Raw genomic sequence first — 23,812 nt, forward strand, 5'->3', positions numbered from 1 at the left:
AGGGCCCTTCCGAGCCCAGCGATGTATTAATTGAGGGATTTTGCACCTCCTTACTGAGATCCTTTGATACAGCTGTGTGGGTGCCCAGGACAATGGAACATTGCAGGTTCAGCGTGAGATGCACTGACAGCAGCATGGGATAGGAGGGGTGGGCAAACTTTTTGGCCTGAGGGCCACATCTGGTTATGGAAATTGTATGGCGTGCCATGAATGCCCACAAAATTGGGGGTTAGGGTGTGGGGGGCGGGGCGAGGGCTCCGGCTGGGGGTACAGGTTCTAGGGTGGGGCTGGGGATGAGTGGTTGGGGGTTCAGGAGGGAGCTCCAGGCTGGGACCTAGGTGTTCAGAGGGTGGGAGCGGAATCAGGGATGGGACAGGAGGTTGGGGCACGGGAGGGAGGTCAGGGGTGCAGGTTCCAGGCAGCGCTTACTTCAGGCAGCTCCCAGAAGCAGCAACATGTCTCCTCTCCAGCTCCTATGTGGAGGCGCTGCTTCCGGGAGCCATGCAGAATGAGGCAAGGCCCAGACCTCGCTTCCTGACTGGAGCACTGGAGTGGAGCAAGCCCCAGATCCCACTCCCCGGTGGGAGCTCGCGGGCTGGATTAAAACATCTGGGGGGCCAGATGCAGCCCCCCAGGCCATAGATTGCCCACCCCTAGGACAGGAACTTAGACCAGCCAGGGAATCCACTATCACTAGCTCCAGCCAGTGCTGTCAGACCATCATGGTCATCAAACCAACTCACCAGATTTTCATTTACATTTAAAATAAATAAAATCACCAGTTCTAATTTTACCAAAGGCCCAAGAATCACTGCCAAGGACTCAGCCCTCTAGTTAAAAAGATTTATTAAGCACTCATTGTGGCACCAGCACTAATAGCCGCTGCCTCCCAAAAAACCAGCAGGCTTCAGCTAAGCAGTAAGGATGCAGGAGTCGGCAAGACGGTTAGTGCTTCTCCGCACAGAACAAACCAGAGCAAAACCCACTGGCTGTTAGGACATCGTATAGCGTAGCAAGCTTAGGAAGCAGAAAGGTGACCAAAGGTCTTTGTCTCTTAAACCTGTCATGAGAACACAGACTGTGCAAAACATAGTGATTAGCATTGGGTTAAAGCACAATCACACCAGCCCATGGACTGTGGGCATTCAGTAGTTAAGGCTTATAAAGTGCTTTGCAGATCAGCCCTACACAGCTGCTAAGTAGTAGTATTAGGGTGTCATACCCAGGTATCACAGATGTAATACAGAGCAGGATGAGCAGTGGCTGTCACGTGCATGCTCAGAGGGTAGTAATAGAATACATGGTGATGTACCACAACAGCACAGGTGTGCACTGCTGATGTCATCCACACCTGCCTTGCATGAAATAATACAGGAGAGGGTGTGTGGTGACAGTGTCTTATCCACACAAATCGACTGTAACAATACAGGGTACAAGGCGGGGATGGCATGGCACACACATGCACCTCAGCTGCAATAGCACGTGTGCAGTGATGGTGTAAATTGACTCACCCCTCAGGTGCGCTAACACAGCAACGGTTGTATACATAAAAACGAGGAGTCCAGTGGCACCTTAAAGACTAACAGATTTATTTGGGCACAAGGTTTCGTGGTTTAAAAAAAAAACACACTTCAGATACATGGAAGAAGTTCTCCATGCATCTGAAGAAGTGAGGTTTTTTACCCAAATAAATCCGTTAGTCTTTAAGGTGCCAATGGACTCCTTGTTGTTTTTGTGGATACAAACTAACAGGCTACCCCTCCGATGGTTGTATGCATACAGCTCCAGTGCAATAATATGGGACGGGGTGTTCAGTGATTGGGTTAGGTATTCTACACACATCCTAGGGTCAGCTGCACTGAACTGGATCTGCAGGTGCAATGTCAGCCCTGCATGTGAATTGGGAGGCAGGGACTTAACAGTGCTGATAAAACACCACCCAAGCAATTTGATCCCGTACCCACTGAAATCAACGGCAAAGCTCCCATTGACTTAACGGTGCAGAACCGCACCCAAAGTGAACAAATCAACAGCCCATAGTACACCAGATTAGGGTCCTGACTCCCTATTTCCAGGGGCACATCCTGAGCTATAACAATTTACGCCAAACAGAGACTCTTCTCCCTAAAGCCTGTCAAGACCGATGAACCACGTCCTGTAGAAAGAGTCTGATCAGCACATTTTCGGGTGCACCAGTCCTTTTCTGTAGCTGCTAAATATGCCGGCTGCAAACTTAAGAAGTTCTAAACTCATTTGTTCCTCTGCTCAGGACATGGCAGTGTGACCGCCTGCCTCACCATGGGTTAGCACCTTTAAGAAATGGTCACTCTAACGTGTTCGAGAAGTTCAGAGTCGGGCGATTTTCAGTTTCATAATTACACTGCTTGGAATCCTCATCAGCCAATCAAATTGTTCCTTTGGTTTAAGCCATTCCAACCACATCGTTTTTAGAGGAAGAGAAGCCCAGAGCAGAATGAGTCATTTGGTCCCCTGGGAGTGAGAATATTAGTACATCGCTTTCTTGGTTTGTTCCTCTTTTCTTTTTTCAATGCAGACATGGGAGAGAGATCATGTCCATGCCATTGAAGATCTGTCTCTTTGACTGGTGATGCCCACCCTCCCGGCTCACCTTATATTACCATAAGCAATGATTTCTTCAGAATGGACCTGGTCCAGCATAGTCCTGTTTAGGAAGGTTATTTGTTGTCAGAGAATTGAGTGCTAGCTGTACAGCTCTTCGTGTTGACAGGTTTCCTGCTGCTGCTGCCCAGGTTGATTCAGAAACATAAGAAGTGCCACCCCAAGATAGACCGATGGTCCATCTAGCCCAGTATCCTGTCTCCAGCAATGGCCAGTAAGAGTGAACATGTCATCTCTCCAGTCAAGTCTCAGGGCACACAGGCCTGGAGGGGGCTTACATGTGCCTCTCTCCAGTCCAGTGTTGGGGCACACATGCCTGGAGGGGGCTTGCACCCTCAAAGTATACAAGATGGCACTCCTGACCGACAATCGACCCCCACATTGCAGAGAGGGGCAGTCAGCTCTAAGCCTCTTTTCCTTTTTCCAACTGACTGTTTACAAGAATTATTTCTTTCTGTTTTCTTCCTTCAGTTTTGTTTTCTAAAATTCCCTGTGTGATATTTAAAAAAAACCCAGACAAACAAAAACAGCCCCACACCCCAGCCAACAGATGGCAAAACCCCCTGGGACAGTAGAGGTTAACTAGGCCACTCAATGGGTGGAATATTATGATACCTCATTTTGTTTACACCAGTCAGCTGGAGGGCTACCGGGCCCTCCCATTGTTACTGACTGGAGGGGGGCGGGGGGAGAAGGAGGCATTAAGCAACACGAAAAATGCAATTTCATTACATATGTGGGGAAATAATCAAACTAGATCCTCCGCCCCAGGCTGGTTTGTAGCACAGTGATACAACTCTCTCAAGGCAGGAGTGCGCACAGGGGACATTCTGGCCTGGAACGCAGCTCCGGAAAGCTGGAGCCACCACTACGATATGACAGAAAGACTCAGCGTTGGACCCGAGCCACCAGTTTAACCTGATATTTCCTAGGATCAGAGAAGTCTGGGGCAGAAGAGACCCATACGGCCATCCAGCACACAGCGCTGCAGTGCAGGGCGTTCCCCAGCAAAGCGCAGCTGGGAATCAAACAGCAACTGTGATGGACAGTTCTGTTTAGTGCTGAGTGCCTCCCTACAGGCCTGAAATCAACGGGGAGTTTATTGACTTCAGGGAATCAGCCCAAAGCTGGCATGGTGAATAGTGCGCAGCCGACCAGGACCAGGAGAGGGGTGGAGGGAAGGGATCTAAGCCCCGCTGGGAAACGCAACAAGTGGGGCTGCAATTGTAGGGACTGCAACAAAGACTCAAGTCTCCTTGCTAGGAGCCGGACCCTTGGAAAGGCTCCTGTTGACTTCAACAGACTTTGAATCAGGATCAGGAGGGACCCAAACCGTCGGCCAACCTTGCCCACCTCAAAGTCCACACTGCACAGAAGACAAAGACCTCCCCCCCCCATCCCCCCTCTTATTGGCCCTTTTTCTGAGTGGGAGAAGGGCAAATAGAGGTGGGAAAAGGGCAAGCAGCAGCTGTGTGAGGGCAGGCAGCAGCAAGAGGCAGCGGAAGGAGGAAGAGAGCTGCCAACCGGCTCCGGTGTGTGTCTCTGCCAGAGAGAAGAGAAAGGAAATGCGTCAGTCTGCAGCGGGGGGTGGGCTCGTGGTCAGGCAGGGCTGGCCAGCCTCACTCAGAGTGGAGGGACAAGGCCACCTGGACACAGGCGAGCTGCTTGCCACCGCTGCTCAGGACAACCTGGACGCGGTAGTCACCATTAGTCAGCCAGGAGGGCAACTGTGTGGTGGGCAAGTAGAACTCACTGGATGGCAGGGAGTAGGAGCCCTATGGAGGGAAACAGATGCCAAGACGTTAGCACACAGCAGCTCCCACCTCACCCCCCCACCAGCCTCTCCTGCCCCAAGGTACAAGCCCACTGAGGGGTGACCCCCACCAAGCTTTAGGCTTCTACCCCCATCTGCTCCCTGCCCTGCACCTCTTGTGGAATCTCAGTCATTCTCAAGATGAACAAGTCAAGCATGTTCGAATATCCAGAACTACTGATCACTAATTACTTCCCCACTGGTGCTCTTTGCTGCCCACCCATCCCTGGGGGCACCCTGCAGCCCACTGCCCGGTGATTTCCAGATCAGCCTTTCTGCTTGGTTCAGAGACCTCAGCACCTCTGGGTTTCCGAGACTTCCCCAGGCCAGAGCGAGTCCAGGGGCCTTTGGGACAGTGTTTCCCAGCAAGGTTACAAACAACCCCGAGGTGGCAGCAGCGATCAAAGTGAGCTGACACCGGATCAAATCCGTCTAGAACCATCCTTCTTAGGCCAGTCAAAGCGCAAGAAGATCCAGTGATCACACAGTGACTGAGCCCCCACCCAGAGACTCCCTCACTCCCAGCCTAGCCCACAACTCCAGGGGCCTTCCTGCACTGCTGACCTACAACAGCTGCAGAATGCCCCCAGGGATGGGGAGGCAAAGCCCAGATCCCCCTGGCACAGGCCTGCTGGACCCAGACTCTGCCTGATTTCCCACTGCCTTGCACCGGGTGTGCAAAGTGGGTGCTTCAAATTGGGTCAGAACAAGTCCATCTAGTTCAGGGCCCTGTCTCCACTAACGGCCAGTTCCTCTGATCTGACCCACGGGCTGCAAGGCAATGGAGAATCCAGCCAGCTGACACACTGCCCTCTAACTCCTCCTTCTCTCAGCTGCGGGTTCTATTCCCTCTCCTCCAAGTGCTCACAAAGCCCCTTCCCCAGCACCCAGACAGCTGACTGAGAGGGCAAGGGGAGAGGAGGGCTGTTGTGCTGAGCAGGGGTCCTGGACTTAGGGGTTGTGACCACCCTGCCCTTTCCATGTGACCAGAGGCTCCCTACTGGCTCGTGGCTAGACGGGAAGCAGAGGGTCCTGACAAGGAACACGGGGAGAGCGGCTGGCTTAGCGCTTACCTTTTGGAAGGGGCAGTGGCAGGGGATGCCGTAGCTGAGCAGAGGCTCGGGACATGGTGATCCAGGGGGGATGACGTTGTCCAGGATTCCACAAAGGCCATCATATGTGCAGCTCCCGATCTGGTCCACGCAGGGGATCTTCAGCCACATGTCAACTATCTTCTTTTCCACGGTAAACACTGCCTGGGACAAAGGGTTGCACACATCACATACCAGAGAATCTCAGCTGGTTCGGTCTCCCCTCCACCCTTCTTCTGCTCCAGAAAGCCTTCCTCTGCAAGCTTGGCATACACCAGCTTTTCTGACCAATCGGTCCATGCCCCGTCTTGGTCTCTCTTGGTGGTTTTCGATTGTTAGCTCCTCCAGGCTGGAAAAGCACATCCCTAAACTGAAAGCACTGGTACTGCTCCAGACTGACAGATCAGCAACCAGCCCTATGTCTGCAAAGTGCTGAGTTCTTAGGGCACAATGCAAGAGATTTTTAGGAACAATAACACCTGGGGAAACCTTCCCCGGACTGCAGATTTCCTATTCAGAACAGCCCAATGGAGACTCATTCTCTTTAATTCTGTTCCCGAAAAAACACATGACTCTACCCAGATTCTAAACCCTCACTATCTCTCTGTGGCACCCCTAACACAGTGGGACCTCGATCTAGGCAACTTCCAAGCATTACTACAACACAAACATGAAATAAGAGCGATGGGAACAGCAGTAAAGGCTGCAAAGTCTTGCCCTTGGAGGTGCCAGCACACAGCTCCCGCCGAACTCCAGGGCAGAATTTGACCCACTCTGATTCTTCGGCATGAGCAGCAGCGTGATAAAACCACCACAAGGAGCAGCAGAAAGTTGATCCAGAGCCACATTCCACTAAATAGAAGCAGGACAGAAATGTACTGTCCTGGGCAGCAATTCCCATTTTGCCTTGCCAGCTGTTTAGCACTGCTGCAGTTGCCCGGCTGAGGGACAGGAGGCACTTGGGAGACCGAGGTGAAAGGAGGGCTGGTTCTTCTGTAACTTCTGCAATCGCAGCTGTGTCCTTGAGTCAGCCCTGGTTTCTTCCTGCCCCAGCATCCCCAGTGAATCCAGCAGCCATCCCTCTGCCTGCTGCAGCCAGGACAGGTCACGCCCTGCATCCTCGTTGAGCCCAGAGGTAGCTGGCATGCCAGGCTAGCAAAGAGGAATTCCCACTGGCTCAGCCCAGCGCTGGCAGTGACCTGCCCAGATGGAAAGGGCAGGGGAGAATCAGGCCTGCTATCACTCACTACGCACACTCTTGGGAAAGAACACTGGTTCCGCAGGCGGGGCGGCCTGCTGGTTAACACCCTGCATCAGAGACCGGATGGGAGAGTCCTGCCCCTGCAGGGCAGGGCTCAGGGCAGAGCAGGTGTAACTTCCCCTATCTGGCCAAGCCCTCGCCCGCCACGCTGACACGAAGAAGGGCGGGCCGGGACTCGCAGTATCACTGATGGGAAGGGAGCCCTGCAGCGAGGCCTGCCTCCCACACCATGATCCAGCTCGCACGGCAGGGGAACTTGGTGAATTAGAGCCACCAGCAGCCCTTCCGCTTTCAGCAAGGCTGAGGAACAGCTGAGCCAGCCGCTGCAGCCTTCGCCATAGCCCTCAGGCCCCCTCCAAGGGGCACATGCCTGCAACGGCCACCCCTCAGCCATGTTTGCAGCCTGGGCAGTGCGTGTCTCTAATCACTAAAGACCAGACCCTCTGCCGGGGGTCCCAGGAAGGCGTGTGGGCTCAGGAGGGCCCAGCTCCCCAGCTGCAGCGGGTGCTGTGCACATGCAGAGGAGCTTTAAGGAAGGGATTTTGTTAGTTATCAGCATCTCCACAATCAGGAGCCTAGTCTGGCATTTGGGGGTGGGTAATGGGTCTGCTCCCCCTGGCCAGTATTCTGGGGATGGGGGTCACCTGATAGAGAGGCATCTCCCACCTGCCCCTCTGCATCTCCTAGTGTCCTATCCCTCCCCCTCTTCCTCTTCTCTCTTTTCAATTTTCAGGGAAGGTTTCCCCTTGTCTCTTCCCCTCCTCCTGACCGTAATCTGACTCCCCCACTCAGGATCTCTGATTTCTCTGCTCACCAGCATCCCCCTTCTCATTGCTTCTGTGTTCCCTCCTTCCTCTCGCTCTCTCCTCCTGTGTTTCCTCATTCTCTGAACACCCCGTTGTGGCCTTTAGCTCGGTGAAATCATTCCCCACCCGGGCGAAGAAAGATCAGGGAAACGGCCCCCGTTGGAGCTCACCACATCTAAAACCCTCGGCCTTACTCTCAAAGGTGCTGAGCGCTCAGCAGCTCCCACTGGCTTCGCTGGGATCTGCAGGTGCCCAGGACTTGCCAATCAGGCCATGGCAGTTTCGGTGCCTGCCTTCCTCAGATTTGGCTGCGTTCCCTCAGAGGTGAGTCCGAGACTCATTCATCACCCCAGCCTAACACAGACGCCGCCAGGTTGCTCCAGGGAGCGGGAGGTGGGAGCAGCTTGGATCTTACCCAGTTCCACTTCGCAGTCCAGGCCCGTGGGGTGCGGAGAGGGGTGGGAAGTCACAAGGGAGTGACTACACACAAATAAATGGGCTGCTTTAACTTTCCTGAAGGAAAGGGAATAGTTATTGTGGTACAAGCACCTTTCTGTCCATATAACTGCATCCGTCCTAGGGGTTGCACTGACCCATTTTAGTGAAAAGTTGCTGCCCAACAGTCAGACCATGCACAGACCAAGCCAGCCTTCGGTCTCCCAGCAGCAAATATTGCTATGAATAAGAAACTCTGGGTCCTGGAAACTGACTGCAGCAGTGGAAAGTCTGGGGCCGGAAACATGCCCCAGGTCTAGCAATCCCTGTTTATTCACACCTGTTGGGCATTTCAGAGAACTGAAAGGCCGCCAGGGCCAGGTGTTGTGGTGGCTTTGGGCACGTTCTTTGCCAAACACTCCACAGCATGTTAATAGGCAGATCCTGTGTCTGAAGAGACCTCTCTGGCGGGCTTGCCTTTTTCACATACCTTCAGAGGTGAGCCGATGTCAGCTTTACTGGAAGCCGCCGCGCTGACTTTCAGGTCCCCGGGGATGTGGATCGGGTCCGGAGCTATGGACAGACTCTCAATCACAAAGGGATCGGTTCCATTGCCACAGTTCTTCCATGAGAAGCCACCAAGCTACAGGATTGAGCGAAGGAAAGGATTAAACCATCTCTGCACTCTGCTGAGCTGGCAGCAGCTGCAGAGTGACAGCCCCTCAGAATTCTATTGTGGGGGCAGAGAACTCCATCCATTTCTTTGTCTCTCTCTCTCTCTCTCTCTCACACACACACACACGGAAATGAGCTTTTCAGACATGCAGTCAAATGCTGAAGAAATAGTAACACTGTACTAACATCTCAGGAGGAGACTTTCAAAAGCTCCCAAGGGATTTAGGAGCACAAATGCCATTGCCTCTAGGATCCTAAATCCATGGGGCATTTTAGAAACTCTCCTCGGGCAATAATTATAAAGCCTTTTAACACATTTGAGCCCAACGCATACTCCTCTACTGGCATTTCCAAGCTTCCTAGTCAACATGCATCTCCCAGATTTAACGTGCGCCTAGAAATAGCACATTCGCCGCTGACATCACCAATAAACACCAGACTCTGAAACTCAGAGGGCTTGTTTTATTAAGAGATTCTGAACTGAGTAAATATGGCCTAGTCTACATACACAGTAGCACCAGTGTAATTGAAGGTGTGGTTTTATACTGATTTAGTTAAACCAGTGCAGCTTTGTGTGTGGACAGTCTTAAACTGATTTAAATCTGGTTTAATACCAGGTTAGTTGGTGTGGGTAAATTAATAGGAGCAAGCTAAACCACCAGAAGAGTATCTACAGTGGTTTGCCATATGGACTTATCTACATACAGAAGTTGTCCCAGTTTCACTTAAATCGGTTTTGTTACACCAATGCACCAACTTTTGTGCACAGACTCTTATATTAGTTTAAAACTGGTTCAATCAGTTCAGCTTGTACCAGTAAATTTAATACAAATTACACCAATATAAACCAGATTTAAACTGGTATAACAGCATCCATGCACAAAGATGCACTGGTTTAACTGAACTGGTATAAAGTCACACCTCCAATTCAAACCAACACAACTTGGTGTGCATAACTGGGGCTAAATCAAATTACAACCAATTTCATTCAAACAAGTGAAACTTCTGTGTGTAGACAAACCATTCGAAATCAAAGTCTATTTATCCACAGGACAGGTACAGCAGAAGCAACAACAGTTTAATTGGGCATCCCCTCACATAGACTCATCAGCATATCTTGCTCCCATATTGGGACAGACTGGTTCTGCGGGGACAACCCCCTGATTTACAGTCGGTTCCATCTCACTGATGTCAGTGGGATTGCCAACATGTCACCAAGAGGAGAACTTGTCCCAGTAGCCCACCTCTGTCTAGTCCTAGTAAATTCCAGCATGTAGCATTCTGCTGGAGTGGGTATATATCTATAGATTCACACCTCCAATATCAGAACATAAGAATGGCCACAGTGGGTCAAACCAATGGTCCATCTAGGCCAGTATCCTGTCTTCCGACCGTGGCTAGTGCCAGATGCATCAGAGGGAATGAACAGAATGGGGCAATTACTAAGTGGTCCATCTCCTGTCATCCAGGCCCAGTTTCTGGAAGGTTTCAGGCCACCCAGATCATGGGCTGCTTAGGATTTCCATGGAACATCGTGTGCTACTTACTCAGAGTGCTTAAGTCTGAGTCATGGATAACTCTGCTCCTTCAAAATAACATTTCTCCAGCCACATCAAAGGCACATGTCCCCAGGAAGGGACAAAAGTGCAGTCATGTTTGAAGCTTTATCACTAAAGCTATTTACTTAGCTTGGGTGCAAACATGTGTCTGAGCAAGCAAGAGACAAGGTTTCGTCCTCCTGGATAACTAAAGCAAGCCCAGCTCCCTGAGAGGGGACACTACTGAACTGTCCAATGTGAGCCCAGAAGGAGCATGAAGTAATTGCTCTGACAGATGGGGGCTATACAGGAAAGTAGGGAAATGCTGCTTCCACTGGAGTTATAGCCCAGGTAACGGGTAACTGGATGACCCTTTTCACTGTCACAGGGGTATAAAGTGGCCTCAGTATAAAAGCGAATCGGGCCCTCGGTATCAACTCAATGTTTGCTTTTGACTAGATGCTCTTGTATAATGGTCGGGCATACACTAAAACCCTGTCCTGGCAGCACGGAGCGGCTCTAGCCCTGGCATGGCCAGCCTGGGGGGTGGGGTTAACATCAGTGAGGTGTAATGCCAGCGTAGCAGCTCTTCCACACTATGGCTCCACCCTGCAAGCCAGCCCCAGATACCCCTGCTCCTTTCTGGGCTCCTTGGGGGTCACTGGCAACCGGCGTCATTTAGAACAGGCCTAAAGCTGCCAAATTTCAGGCTGAGACAAATCCAGAGCACGGCCCCATATAAGGAGAGCATAAAGGGAGGTAACAGACATCTCTGCACCTCCCTTCCCAAGCTGCACCCCTCAGCTGCAGTGAAGCTCTGGGCCATGCATCCATGTCCGTTCTGGAGCCTCTGTACATGCTTATCTGCCTAACCTCGAGTTTTTGGACAGAGCCTCTGGGTCTGGGGCAGTCTCTCACATGCACAGAACTCTCTCCAGCCTCTCACGACTTTGGCTGGTGAGCTGGTTGCTGCAAAAGCGGAACTGAGATTTAAAAGAACAAAATGAGAACTGAAAGTTGGGCAGGCCCCTGATAAGGCAGCACCTGTGCCCGGCCTCTGTGCTGGTTCTCCTGAGGTCACAGGCTGTTACTGCACAGAGTCAATAACAATGCAATCTATTGCCATGTCTGACTTACGGTCCACATGGCAAGGACTCCAGGTGGCGGGTAAGGAATGGGCAGCCATTAGGAACAGCTCAGGCCGCAGTTATCCATAGTATGCCGGTATGGCTGAGGGACCTTGGTGGACAAGCATCCGTGTCACCAAACCACCATTACTGAGACCCTCTCTGGCCATGGACACAGGCAGTGCCGGCTGACAGAAGGGCAAAGCCTGGTGGGTCTGATTCTTCACGTGGTGCCATCATTTGCACCCACGCAACAGGAGCTCAGCGCACTGCCCCATCAGGACGGCAGCAATTCACATCTGCTTGGCACAGGTGTAAACAACTCCACAAGGTGCAGGGATTCAGGCTCATTGTTAGAAGCACAGGGTTACAGGCTGTCAAGCAGCCCTGCTCCCACACATGGGCGGGCAAGCAAGCAGGGTGCTACGCTCATAGGAATCCAGGCCAGTGCTCACCACTGCTCTCCTGGGGACAGAAGTGGGTGTATAGCCCCATGCTGCCAAGGGCGACAGGTGAGTAAGCAGTGCCAGCCCTCATGCTAAAAGTCCCTGCTCCCCTTCAGCCTTCAGAAATAATAACGATGCAGAGCCGGCTCTTAGAAAGGGCTTTTTGTTAAAGCCACACTTGACTTTTCCTTCCAAATGGTTTGTTAATTTATAGCCCCAAAAAGGTTAAAAAAAAAAGTCAAAATCGAAACGCGTTGAAACGATCGAAACACGACGTCTCGACTGACCCGACAGAAATTCTATTCCTACTTTCAGTTTGCTAAACCGTTGGAGTTTTTGGCTCCTGGTCCCGATGCAGGAAGGGACCATTTTGGGAGACCTGGAAAATTCTGGCCAGGCAGGAAAACCATTTCCCACCCAGCTCTCTCACTCTGGCTGCTGCCAGGGGCTGGGACCTCGCTCCCCGCTCTCTGTCCACACAGGCCAGCCGACCCCAGGCAGCCAGGGCACTAGCAGGCTCTGACACTTGGTTCGTGTGGGCTAGTGCACATGATAAGGTGACCAGACAGCAAGTGTGTAAAATCGGGATGGGGGTGGAGGTAACAGGAGCCTATATAAGAAAAAGACCCCAAAATCGGGACTGTCCCTATAAAATCGGGACACCTGGTCACCCTACGTGAGAACCTGCCCCGCTGCACAGCCCCTGACCCGTCCCCGGGTGGGGTGAAGACCCCTTACCTTGCTCAGCCGCCTGGACTGAGGCCTCTCCACCAGGACGGGCTGCCCCCACCGGCCGCCCAGCACAGCTGGGCACAGCTGCAGGGCACAGAGCGCCAGGGCCAGCGCCTGCATCGCTGCTCTGCTGCGGGGCTGGAGCCGGGAAGGAGGCGGAGCGCGATCCGGGAGGCTCAGCTGGGGACGCCGGGGCAGCCGGGCTGATGCCGGGTCTCTGTGCCGGAGCCAGGCGGGCAGCGTAAGGCGGCGGCGGCGGCTGGCTCGGCAGTTCAGCCTTTGGGCTCGCTCGCCCCCGCTCCGCAGCCGCTGCCCGGCCTCCGCTCCCGCCTCCTTGCTGCTCGGTCGCTTCTCTCTTCCTCTTTCGCGTGGGTCTGGTTAACCCCCAGGCTGGAGGCGCAGGGAGCCGGGCCAGCGATGCAGGGAAAGGGGCCCTGCCCTCTGCCGGCAAGGACGGGCTGAGCTGGAGCAGCTCCCTTTATCTGCCCTGCCTCTCTCACCAGCAGTGGGGCTCCCCAGCAGCCCCCCTGCTGCTTTCCAGCAGCCCCCGCCATGGCCAGGCGCTGGCGGACACAGGACAAGCCGGGTCCTGCCCCAAAGAGTTTGCAATCTAAGTAGAAGATGAGCCCACAGGTGGGTACCGACAGACACACCAGGGTAGCACAGGGAAATAGTGCCCCAATGCTGGCAGTGATCTCAGCACACTGATTCCCCAAGGGCCCCTGCCAATGGCACTGCTGACAATCAGCCACCCAACCGTACAGGACTATCCGAATAGTCCTCCTGAGTGAGGCCAATGGCCCGCCTAACCCAGTATCCTGTCTCTAACAGGGACCAGTACCAGGTGCTCCAGAGGAACATGCATCATGGACACTTAAGGAGCCTGCCCATACGATGTTTTTTTCCTAGCCCCAGTCAATTAATGGTTGCTTTATCCTATATAATGTTACTATGGATGTTAGTCATATAAATCTCTAGTCCGGTTTTAAATCCTGCTAAACGCTTGGTGTCAATGATATAGAGTGGCAGTGAGTTCCACAGGTTAAGTGCATGGTGTATAAAAAAGTATCAGTTTCTCTACCTGAGGAGTGTTGGTATCTCCAAACCGGAGGCTTAGAACCCTTAACCAGCCCCTCCAGATCAGTCCAAAAGTGCCACAGAACTTTTCCCAGTGTGTGGGTTTGTTCCAGGCAAACAGAGGCAACGTGTCTGGGCAGCAATATACCAGTTAGGGAAGATGTGGAGAAGAGGGAGGGGCAGGTAGTGAGGATCCAAGTTTCCTAGAATCTGAGTGAACCAGGAGAGGATTTGAACAGGAAGGGGACAGTCCAGTTCTGTGCTCTGGGCTGAAGAGTTTGGAGCTTTTATTTTTTTTAACTTCTCAGTGCTTGAGGTACATACAGCAAAATGCATGTCCAGAATTCCAGCAGGCCCATCACCACTGTGGTGTCAAGGTGGGCACTCCAAGGCTATCTCATTCTGAGTGGGGGTCCAGCAGTGCCCAGCAGCGAGGAGGAGAAAATTGGCAGCGTAAGGCACTTGCTGAACATCAGGCAATCAGCACAGGCTCCGACTAGCTGCACCTCCATGACCTAATGTAAGAGAGGTGGGCCGGAATCTGAACACCCACAAAGTTATTTAACCCAAACGCTGTTGCCTTTGTCTTTATATTGGGCCAAACCACAACCCTGGGATCCAAACACCCCCAACTTTGGGAGGGTTCACAATCCAGACCCACGTTTTGTGGCTCAGGCCCTTCTTACCATAAAAGCGAGAAGAAAGTGCTCCGTGAGACGGAACATCTTTCCTCGCAACAAACCAGCGGGGTAGCTGCAATGCAACTGCCCAGGGGATGGGTGGAAGGGATTGTCACGGAGTTACCGGGCGATGCTCCGGAACTTCTCCGCACCAAGCCAGGCAGGACTTTGGGGAGCCTTTTTTTTTTTGGAGCAGACTTGTTTAGGGCAAGAAGCTCACACGTCTTCACCTCCTGGGTCTCTTCTTGGAGCATTCAGCATTTTTTGCCCCTCCGTGCGCTTCCCACGGCGAGTCCACCCCAGCGGGGTCCTGGGGAAGCCACCGGGTCCTGCACCCCCACTTTGCAGTCAGACGTGACTTTTAGCCAGCCAGTAAAACAGAGGTTTATTTAATGACAGGAACAGGGTCTAAAACAGAGCTTGTAGGTACAGAGAACCGGACCCCTCGGCCGGGTTCATTTTGGGGGTCAGTGAGCCAGACCCCCACGTCTGCCCTCAGCCAGCTCCAGACTAACAACCCCCCCTAGCCCCTCCTCTCTGCTCAGCCCCTTTCCCGGGCTTCAACATCTTTAGTTGGCACCTTTAGAGAGGAGGGGCCCAGGCCATCAGTTGCTAGGAGACAGAGCATCAGGCATTTAGGTGCACTGGCCCTTTGCTCTGCCAGATACTTAAGAACTGCCATGGGGACACTGAGGCACCAACACAGTATTCAGAGAAAACATTAAGAACATTCCCAGTTCCTCACATCTCTCCCCCCTTCGAGACCGAACTGAGTGAGGTCACTTCAGGCAGTGACCTGGGGAAGTTCGAACCCACCAACTTTTCCATGGATGTCCCAGCATTTCTTCCATTTCTTGGTGTGAGTTACACCAGGGCAGTACAGTTTCACGCCCTCCCTTAGGTCGGGTGTGCTTGATGGCACTTGCAGGCCGCATGTGGGAAGGTTTATGCGGCTTGAACCCTTTTGCTACCCCAATACCCCTGGGGTTTAAACTGAGACGGGGTTTTTTTCCAGCACTTTGGGCTGCAATTTAGGCTTTTTTGGTTAAGAGCCCCCATTTTGGCCTTGGCCAGCTTTGGGCTTGGGAAGCCGCTTCCCACTTTGTGGCCCAGACACAACACCTTTGCCGTCCCCCCTTGCACTTTTTAGCTTTTACCGTTAGTTTCACCTTTTTGAGGCAGCCCAGCCCCCTTTTTACCTGGGACACCTGTTTCTTCCAGGTCTGGCTAAAGATGCACATGTTATTAGTGTTTGCCAGGGCCAAGTTTTTTATTGCCCTTTGCTTGTTTAGAATTTTTCCAGGCCTAGGCATCGGGTCGGCATCGGACATTGTGATGGCTTTAAGCTTTTGATAGCCCCCAAAAAACCAGATTATTTTGTTTTCCTTGGGGATCAGCCCCACGGGTGAGGCCCATGGGCTGTAAAACGGCTGGATTCCATTTAAAGCCAGCAGGTTTTTGACCTTTCTCTTCAGGTTTTGGGCTGCTTTTTTAGTGACTTTGAATGGGGAACACCTGATGGGGAGATTGGCTTCCACCTTAGGGAAGAGATCCCCCTGGGGGTCTTTCCCCTTTTTTATTCAATCCTTCCTTTTTAGGTCCAGGGGTTTCCTCACTTTCCTTCCATCCAGCAGCTCGAACGGGAAGAACCCTGTGGATTCCTGGGGTACCACCAGCTGCCTTCCGATTTCCCCCAGTTTTACTTCCTCTTGGGGAGCCCATTTCCGGTACAGGAATTCCTTTTTGTGCAGGACTCTGTCTCTGCAGCCTTTCCCAAGGGGGTTTGCAGTGCTGTGGCCAGCAAGTTCCCTTAGCTTTTTTAAGGAGGGATTCCTTTGCAGCTCAGTTTGAGATTTAGCGGCTGGGGCAGGGAGTGGGACCTGCTTCCTTTCGCTGGCTGGACCTGGGGTTACAGCCCCCCTGAGCCCTGTTTCTGGTAGCTCCCTCCCTGCTGTGTAATTACTTCCCAGCAGCACGTTTGGACCAGGCAAACCTGTTTGGCAGCCGACCTGCCCTGCCTGGGTGTCCCCCCACTCAGCTGGGGTCTCAGCTCCCCCCGTGCTCAGCACTGCCCTTGCTGTCCCAGAGGGGGCAGGCAGCGAGCTCTCTGCTCTGGTCACAGCATCAGAGCCAGCGTGAGCCCCCTCTCCGGTGTGCAGGGGGGCGGGGAGCCTCTCTCCCTCCCACTCAGCCCCAGGGGGCTGGTTACAGGTAGGCAGGTATCCTGAGCCCAGCAGCCCCTCCCCCCTGCCAGCAAGGTTATTTGCATTTTCACTGACCATTTTCATTTTAGCCAATTGGTTTCCTGGATTTGAATTTAAACCCTCGGCCGTTACAGGAGCGGGGCCTGGATCCTGTCCCATGGGAAGACAGTCACCCCCCAACAGGGCCTCCAAGCCGATATCCTGGAGAACCCCAACTATCAGCCAGCCCGACCCCTCCTGGGTCTGCACAGGGATCTGGGCCATAGGCAGGGTGAGGGGCTTCACCCCAGGGAACTTTACCCAGGTCCCACAGTTCTTCAGCATCCGGGGCTGCACCACCACAGTTCTCTCTGTCCCAGGGTCTTGCCCCCGCAGGCTTGTTTTTCCACTGACCCCTGGGCAGCCCCCTATGTTTTTTTGCTTCACCATTACCAGTTCATGCTGCTGCTGCTTCTTCTGCAGCTGTTCCTTGGGCTCTTGCTTTTTCTTACGGTCCTTTTGCTCTTTTGGGCTTTGCTCCCATTCCATCCGTCTCCAATCTTTTCATGGGGAACCCAATTGTGAAGACCCTCGTTTGATTGGGGACCAGACTTCCGGGGATGCCTGGCTGATGCTTCAGCTGCTTTTAGATCCTCTTGTAGCCCCATTTGGGCCAGGAATCTGCTCCTCAGAGCGGTGCTTCTTCTCCAACTGCATGATTAACTGTGCCTTGGTGAATGTCCCCATGCGTAACCCTTTCTTTGTGCACAGGATCACAATGTCCTTCTCAAGGAGATGGTGATAGGCCATCACTTCACCGTTCCCAAGTGGCTCTGGACTCACAGGCCTGTGTGCTCTTGGCTCCCCCATGGTTTTCAGGAAGAACCCCGGTTGTGCCAGCCCTTTTTGTGATCACCACCTCTTTGCCAGGGTCGAGCTGCAGACTCCTCCGCCCCTAGGACTGCTCCTGCAATCCCCCAGGGAACCCTGCTACTGCAAAAATCCTTCTCTCTCCCAGGGTTGAGCGGCAAGCTCCTCCGCCCCTGAGACTGCTCGCTGCAGTCCTCAGGGGGACCCCGTTACTTCAACAGTTTTTCTTGCTGGTCACACACTTTCAGAGGTTAACCGCCCCCTGAAACCGTCCCACTCTGAGCCTTTAGCACGCCTGGTCCTCATTATCCCTCCTTTGTTTTACTGCTCCCCAGTCACTTACTGCAAGCAGCGCCATTCACGGGGTGCAGTACGTCCCACCGCTGCCACCAGTTGTCACGGAGTCACCGGGCGATGCTCCGGAACTCCTCCCCACCAAGCCAGGCAGGACTTTGGGGAGCCTTCTTTTCCTTGGAGCAGACTTGTTTAGGGCAAGAAGCTCACACGTCTTCACCACCTGGGTCTCTTCTTGGAGCATTCAGCATTTTTTGCCCCTCCGTGCGCTTCTCACAGCGAGTCCACCCCAGCGGGGTTCTGGGGAAGCCACTGGGTCCTGCACCCCCACTTTGCAGTCAGACGTAACTTTTAGCCAGCCAGTAAAACAAAGGTTTATTTAATAACAGGAACAGGGTCTAAAACAGAGCTTGTAGGTACAGAGAACCGGACCCCTCGGCCGGGTTCATTTTGGGGGTCAGTAAGCCAGACCCCCACGTCTGCCCTCAGCCAGCTCCAGACTAACAACCCCCCCTAGCCCCTCCTCTCTGCTCAGCCCCTTTCCCGGGCCAGGAGGTCACCTAATTTCTTTGTCTTCAACACCTTTAATTGGCACCTTTAAAAAGGAGGGGCCCAGGCCATCAGTTGCTAGGAGACAAAGCATCAGGCATTTAGGTGCACTGGCCCTTTGCTCTGCCAAATACTTAAAAACTGCCATGGGAACACTAAGGCACCAACACAGTATTAAAAAAAAACATTAAAAACATTCCCAGTTCGTCACAGGGATGAGAGAGTCTGACTGACCGTCGATTGTAACACACACAGGGCACCTATTAAAGGCTTAGTCACGTCTGGGAAGTGGTTGCGATATCTTCCCTGAGGGTGTGTTTAGCCGATGCATTTGATGCAGTGCTGATAACGTAACACCCTTACTGACATTGGGATGGGTGGGTGGAGGGCTCTGCAGAACCAGTGGAGCTGCGTCTCTCTCTGATGTGAGGAACACCCTCATTCTGGTGCCTGCTCACGCAGTCGAATCAATCTCTCCGTGCTTAGGTGGTTGTTACTCTCTCTCCATGGCATCTGCCTGGTTCCTCTGGAGACAACGCACCGACTCTGTCACCGTGCAGTGTGGACGAAATGTATAGAGACAGCGCTGAGGCCTGGGCGTTCCATGCGGTGTGTATGATTGGCACTATGGCTACAGCAGCACCATGTCTCCAGCCACAGCACCAGGTTTGGCAAATGGAATGGAATGGGTCATTGGTAGTGGGCTGGAGAGTGAGCCCACCCCGCACAAACCCAGCAGCAATGTCTCCCGTCCTGTCTTGCGGGGCTTGGCCCAGCTTCCCTCTATGGGATTTGCGACCCAGCCACAGGGGTCACAGTGCCATTCAGGTTTGGCTCGGCCACCCCCGTCATAACAGAGAGGGAGCCAGGCCGAATAGTGGTGCTGCGACACAGCACATGGGGAGGCAGTGCCACGCGGCCCTAGGCACCATGTCACAATGCCTGGAGCTGGGCCCAGCCCCATGGGACCTGAGCCACTGCTGATGGGTGCGTGCAGAGTGGGCTGACACCTTCTTTCTCAATTACATAATGTGCTTGGAAAGGTACCACACGTACACCTAAAGGTTACCCCCATTAGCTCCACCACTGCATGTCACAGCCAACACAGCGAGCCCAGCGTGGCCTGTACAGAATGAGGCCTAGCAGCACAGCTGTGTTGGCTCACCTTATGTAATGCCACCGGTGGATGCAACTACAGCCCATGTCTCTGTGCAGCATAAGTCATACTCGGCAGTGACCAGTCACCAGCACCCTGCTGCATACGACTCCGTGCTTTACCATCACCAGCCCGTCACAGTCCTGCACCCAGGGGATGCTTTTCCCTGCAGCCTGATGAGTACAGGAAGGTCCCTGACAGGCGCAGTTCCCCAGCTGACATCGTGCAACTGAAATGCAAGATTGCTGAAAATGTTTTAAGGTTTTGGGTTAGCGTGCGTGTGTGTATCCAGTGGTTCAGTATCTGCAGTCTAAATAAAGTTCTAAAGAAAGAGACTCTTTCTCCATTCTTTACCCTTTAAATGGCTCCAGCCACCACATATGGAGGCAGATCTCAAACATCCCTGAATTTCAGGGTGGTTGGGTCTGGGGTTGGGAATTGGGTCTATCTCTATCAGCACAGCTTTTCATAGGACAAATTACAAAGTCACACACAAAAAGAAAAGAAAAATTAAAAAGCCCCAGCGGCCTCCTGAAGAGCAAAATTTTATCTGGGGAAAACACCGAGCTGTGCAAATAACAGTAAACCTAGAATGTGACTTTGGGCCAATGATGCCATGTTTAGTTCACATGTCTATCACAAATATGACAAAGACTTTCAGAGAGAGAGAGACCCAGGGGAAGGAGTAGAAAGTTTACAGGAAGAAAAGAGAAAATTAAGCAATGAAAACAACGTAATCCACATTTGTTCATTCGCATTATAAGTTCTTTGGGGCAGGGACCCCATTTTCCTACGTTTCGATGAAGTGCCATACAAAGCACAGGCCTGGTATAAATCCAATACTTTAGATGGGTACTTCACCCAAGCATCAGGGGGCTGCTTGTACACCTGATCCTGCAAAAGCTTCCCCAAATAGTCCTTCCTCTCTGGAATGGCCACGCAGACATCTGAGCTGAAATCAAGTCCAGTTCTTACACATTCGGAGACTGTGAACATTAGAAGAGCACACGGAGATGCTCACAGCAGATGCCAAGGGCTCTCTCAGGACCACACAGTCTGCAGCATTGTAAATGGATAATAGGAGTGAGGACTAGCAGGGGAACTGGCTGGTTGCCAGACCAGGCTACGTCCCTTGCTCCTTGCAGCTGCTCACATGTGTTCCTGCTGGAGAAAAGGCCATTCCCTGAAGGACCATCTCTGCCTCCTTCTCACCTTCTGCTCTGTTTGTGGCACCTACCCCATCTGGGATCCGCTGTGCATGTCTAGGCTTCAGATAATCTGCCTGTGCTGGAGAGTGGGAGGTTCGGTGGTGAAAGGTCTGGAATGATGAACCTCACAAGAATGGGATGTGCACGCACCTATGCAGAGGCTCTTTTTCCCAGGTGTCTCTGATGCAAGTCCATTGTGCTCCAGCCCGACTAATGGAGGAGTTTATTTCTCACACTTAGGGGAACTCTTTGGACCTCCTGCTCCCAGCACCCACACACCCATCCTCTCCTTTAACTGTCCTAACAGTTTCCCACCAGGGAATGGAGCATCATTGGGGTGGGCAGCTCAGGATAGGGGTAGGAAACGGCACTTCGGGACTTTACATTTATTTGCTCAATAGATGCCTTGCCCACAACATGCAGAATGCTGCAGCAAAGAAAGAAATCAATATAAGTGACATTCAGACGATAGTGATTGGGGACAAATGTGCTTCTGCGGGGGTCGGCAGATCTGCAAGCGCTTTGAACATTAGAATTAATCCCCGCGCAGCAGAGAAACGCCCCCGGGAGCTGTTGGAGATGCAGGTGCCGCCAGTGCTGCCCCCTCCACTCTCTGAAGAGGGAAGGTGGGCCTGGAGACTGGAAAGGAGATGCAGTTTTCCCTCATTCCCTGGCAGATCAGACCGTGACCGGCTGCCCTGCTCTGGCGGCAAAAATGCATGTGGAGCCGTGGGAAGGGGAGCACTGTTCCGATGGGCCCCAACTTACACGCCCAGTCACTGACTCTGGTAGGGGAAGGGTCCCGAAGGTCAGCAGAGCTCTTGGTGCAGCTCTATTTTTAGCAGCCCGGTGTTTGCAGCTCGTCCTTATTTAGTCATCAGCCAAGCAAGCGTGTGCGTGCGGGGGGGGGGGGGGGCGTGGAGGGGGGTGACCGGGGAGGGGTGCCTGGAACGTATTACCTCGCCTCACACCAGCCAGGCAGCGACAACTGCTTCACTTATCATCCTACAGTGGCTTAGGGCTGAGGAATAAATAGCAGCAGGCCCATGGACCTCTTCCTCCCACCCACCCCTTGAGGCAGCCGTGATCTTCCCATGCCCTTGGCAGCAGGGGCGAGAAAGTCTAAGTTATGCAGCATGGATCGGTTTTCACACTCAGGGCCAGAGAGCTACCAGGGAAACCCCTTAGCGTGCAGAGAACTCACCTGGGAAGCGACCCTGTGCATGGGACAGTCACACCCAGCAACCAAACTGTCATTAGACTGAGACAGAAGCCAACATGGTACTGGTTAGTCTGTCACTTCAGTGTCGCAGCAGCATGACCACACAACTCTGCCAGCGCACCTCACACCTGGCCTGCCATACCTGTCCGATTACAGTCCTGAGCCTCCACACGGCTCTGCCAGCGCATCTCACACCTGGCCTGCCATACCTGTCCGATTACAGTCCTGAGCCTCCACACGGCTCTGCCAGGGCATCTCACACCTGGCCTGCCATACCTGTCCGATTACAGTCCTGAGCCTCCACACAGCTCTGCCAGGGCATCTCACACCTGGCCTGCCATACCTGTCCGATTACAGTCCTGAGCCTCCACACAGCTCTGCCAGGGCATCTCACACCTGGCCTGCCATACCTGTCCGATTACAGTCCTGAGCCTCCACACAGCTCTGCCAGGGCATCTCACACCTGGCCTGCCATACCTGTCCGATTACAGTCCTGAGCCTCCACACGGCTCTGCCAGCGCATCTCACACCTGGCCTGCCATACCTGTCCGATTACAGTCCTGAGCCTCCACACGGCTCTGCCAGGGCATCTCACACCTGGCCTGCCATACCTGTCCGATTACAGTCCTAAGCCTCCACACGGCTCTGCCAGGGCATCTCACACCTGGCCTGCCATACCTGTCCGATTACAGTCCTGAGCCTCCACACAGCTCTGCCAGGGCATCTCACACCTGGCCTGCCATGCCTGTCCGATTACAGTCCTGAGCCTCCACACGGCTCTGCCAGGGCATCTCACACCTGGCCTGCCATGCCTGTCCGATTACAGTCCTGAGCCTCCACACGGCTCTGCCAGGGCATCTCACACCTGGCCTGCCATACCTGTCCGATTACAGTCCTGAGCCTCCACACAGCTCTGCCAGGGCATCTCACACCTGGCCTGCCATACCTGTCCGATTACAGTCCTGAGCCTCCACACAGCTCTGCCAGGGCATCTCACACCTGGCCTGCCATACCTGTCCGATTACAGTCCTGAGCCTCCACACGGCTCTGCCAGCGCATCTCACACCTGGCCTGCCATACCTGTCCGATTACAGTCCTGAGCCTCCACACGGCTCTGCCAGGGCATCTCACACCTGGCCTGCCATACCTGTCCGATTACAGTCCTGAGCCTCCACACAGCTCTGCCAGGGCATCTCACACCTGGCCTGCCATACCTGTCCGATTACAGTCCTGAGCCTCCACACAGCTCTGCCAGGGCATCTCACACCTGGCCTGCCATGCCTGTCCGATTACAGTCCTGAGCCTCCACATGGCTCTGTCAGGGCATCTCACACCTGGCCTGCCATACCTGTCCGATTACAGTCCTGAGCCTCCACACGGCTCTGCCAGGGCATCTCACACCTGGCCTGCCATGCCTGTCCGATTACAGTCCTGAGCCTCCACACGGCTCTGCCAGGGCATCTCACACCTGGCCTGCCATACCTGTCCGATTACAGTCCTGAGCCTCCACACAGCTCTGCCAGGGCATCTCACACCTGGCCTGCCATACCTGTCCGATTACAGTCCTGAGCCTCCACACAGCTCTGCCAGGGCATCTCACACCTGGCCTGCCATGCCTGTCCGATTACAGTCCTGAGCCTCCACATGGCTCTGTCAGGGCATCTCACACCTGGCCTGCCATACCTGTCCGATTACAGTCCTGAGCCTCCACACGGCTCTGCCAGGGCATCTCACACCTGGCCTGCCATGCCTGTCCGATTACAGTCCTGAGCCTCCACATGGCTCTGTCAGTGCCCTCAATCCTGATGCACAGCGTCCGCGTTCCTCACATTCTAGGTCCCTCTTGAGCAGAGATGGAGAGTGCCCAGTTCCGTACTGGTGACTAGGCTGAGAACACCACACTCATTACACTCGTGACCAAGGCCAACATTTGAAACTAGATCCCTGTCCCCAGGTTCAGGCGGGGTGGGGCGGATTTTGCCCTAAGCCTTGTGTATTTCACCTGTCTA

At 53.5% G+C, this 23,812-nt stretch overlaps 1 protein-coding gene across 1 annotated transcript; it reads right to left on the reverse strand.

Moving 5' to 3' along the window:
• Positions 1-829: 829 nt before the first annotated feature.
• On the reverse strand, positions 830-12,953 carry GM2A (ganglioside GM2 activator). The gene is made up of 4 exons (XM_050961634.1): positions 12,571-12,953; positions 8,537-8,689; positions 5,527-5,709; positions 830-4,415 (listed from the first exon to the last, which is right to left on the reverse strand). Exons 1-4 carry the CDS (start codon positions 12,682-12,684, stop codon positions 4,260-4,262), a joined length of 606 nt encoding a protein of 201 aa, XP_050817591.1. The 5' UTR covers positions 12,685-12,953; the 3' UTR covers positions 830-4,259.
• Positions 12,954-23,812: the final 10,859 nt, after the last annotated feature.

Source organism: Gopherus flavomarginatus, chromosome 7, assembly GCF_025201925.1.
Source record: "Gopherus flavomarginatus isolate rGopFla2 chromosome 7, rGopFla2.mat.asm, whole genome shotgun sequence".
Classification (NCBI taxonomy): domain Eukaryota; kingdom Metazoa; phylum Chordata; order Testudines; family Testudinidae; genus Gopherus; species Gopherus flavomarginatus.

Bases quoted from the DNA above. Each gene is read 5' to 3' on its own strand.
- GM2A (XM_050961634.1), bottom strand. From the start codon at position 12,684: ATGCAGGCGCTGGCCCTGGCGCTCTGTGCCCTGCAGCTGTGCCCAGCT. The intron at 5,710-8,536 runs GTATGTGAAAAA...CCTTTGTCCCAG, and splicing joins ACATCGGCTCACCTCTGAAG to GCAGTGTTTACCGTGGAAAA. The intron at 4,416-5,526 runs GTAAGCGCTAAG...TTCCCTCCATAG, and splicing joins GCCACTGCCCCTTCCAAAAG to GGCTCCTACTCCCTGCCATC.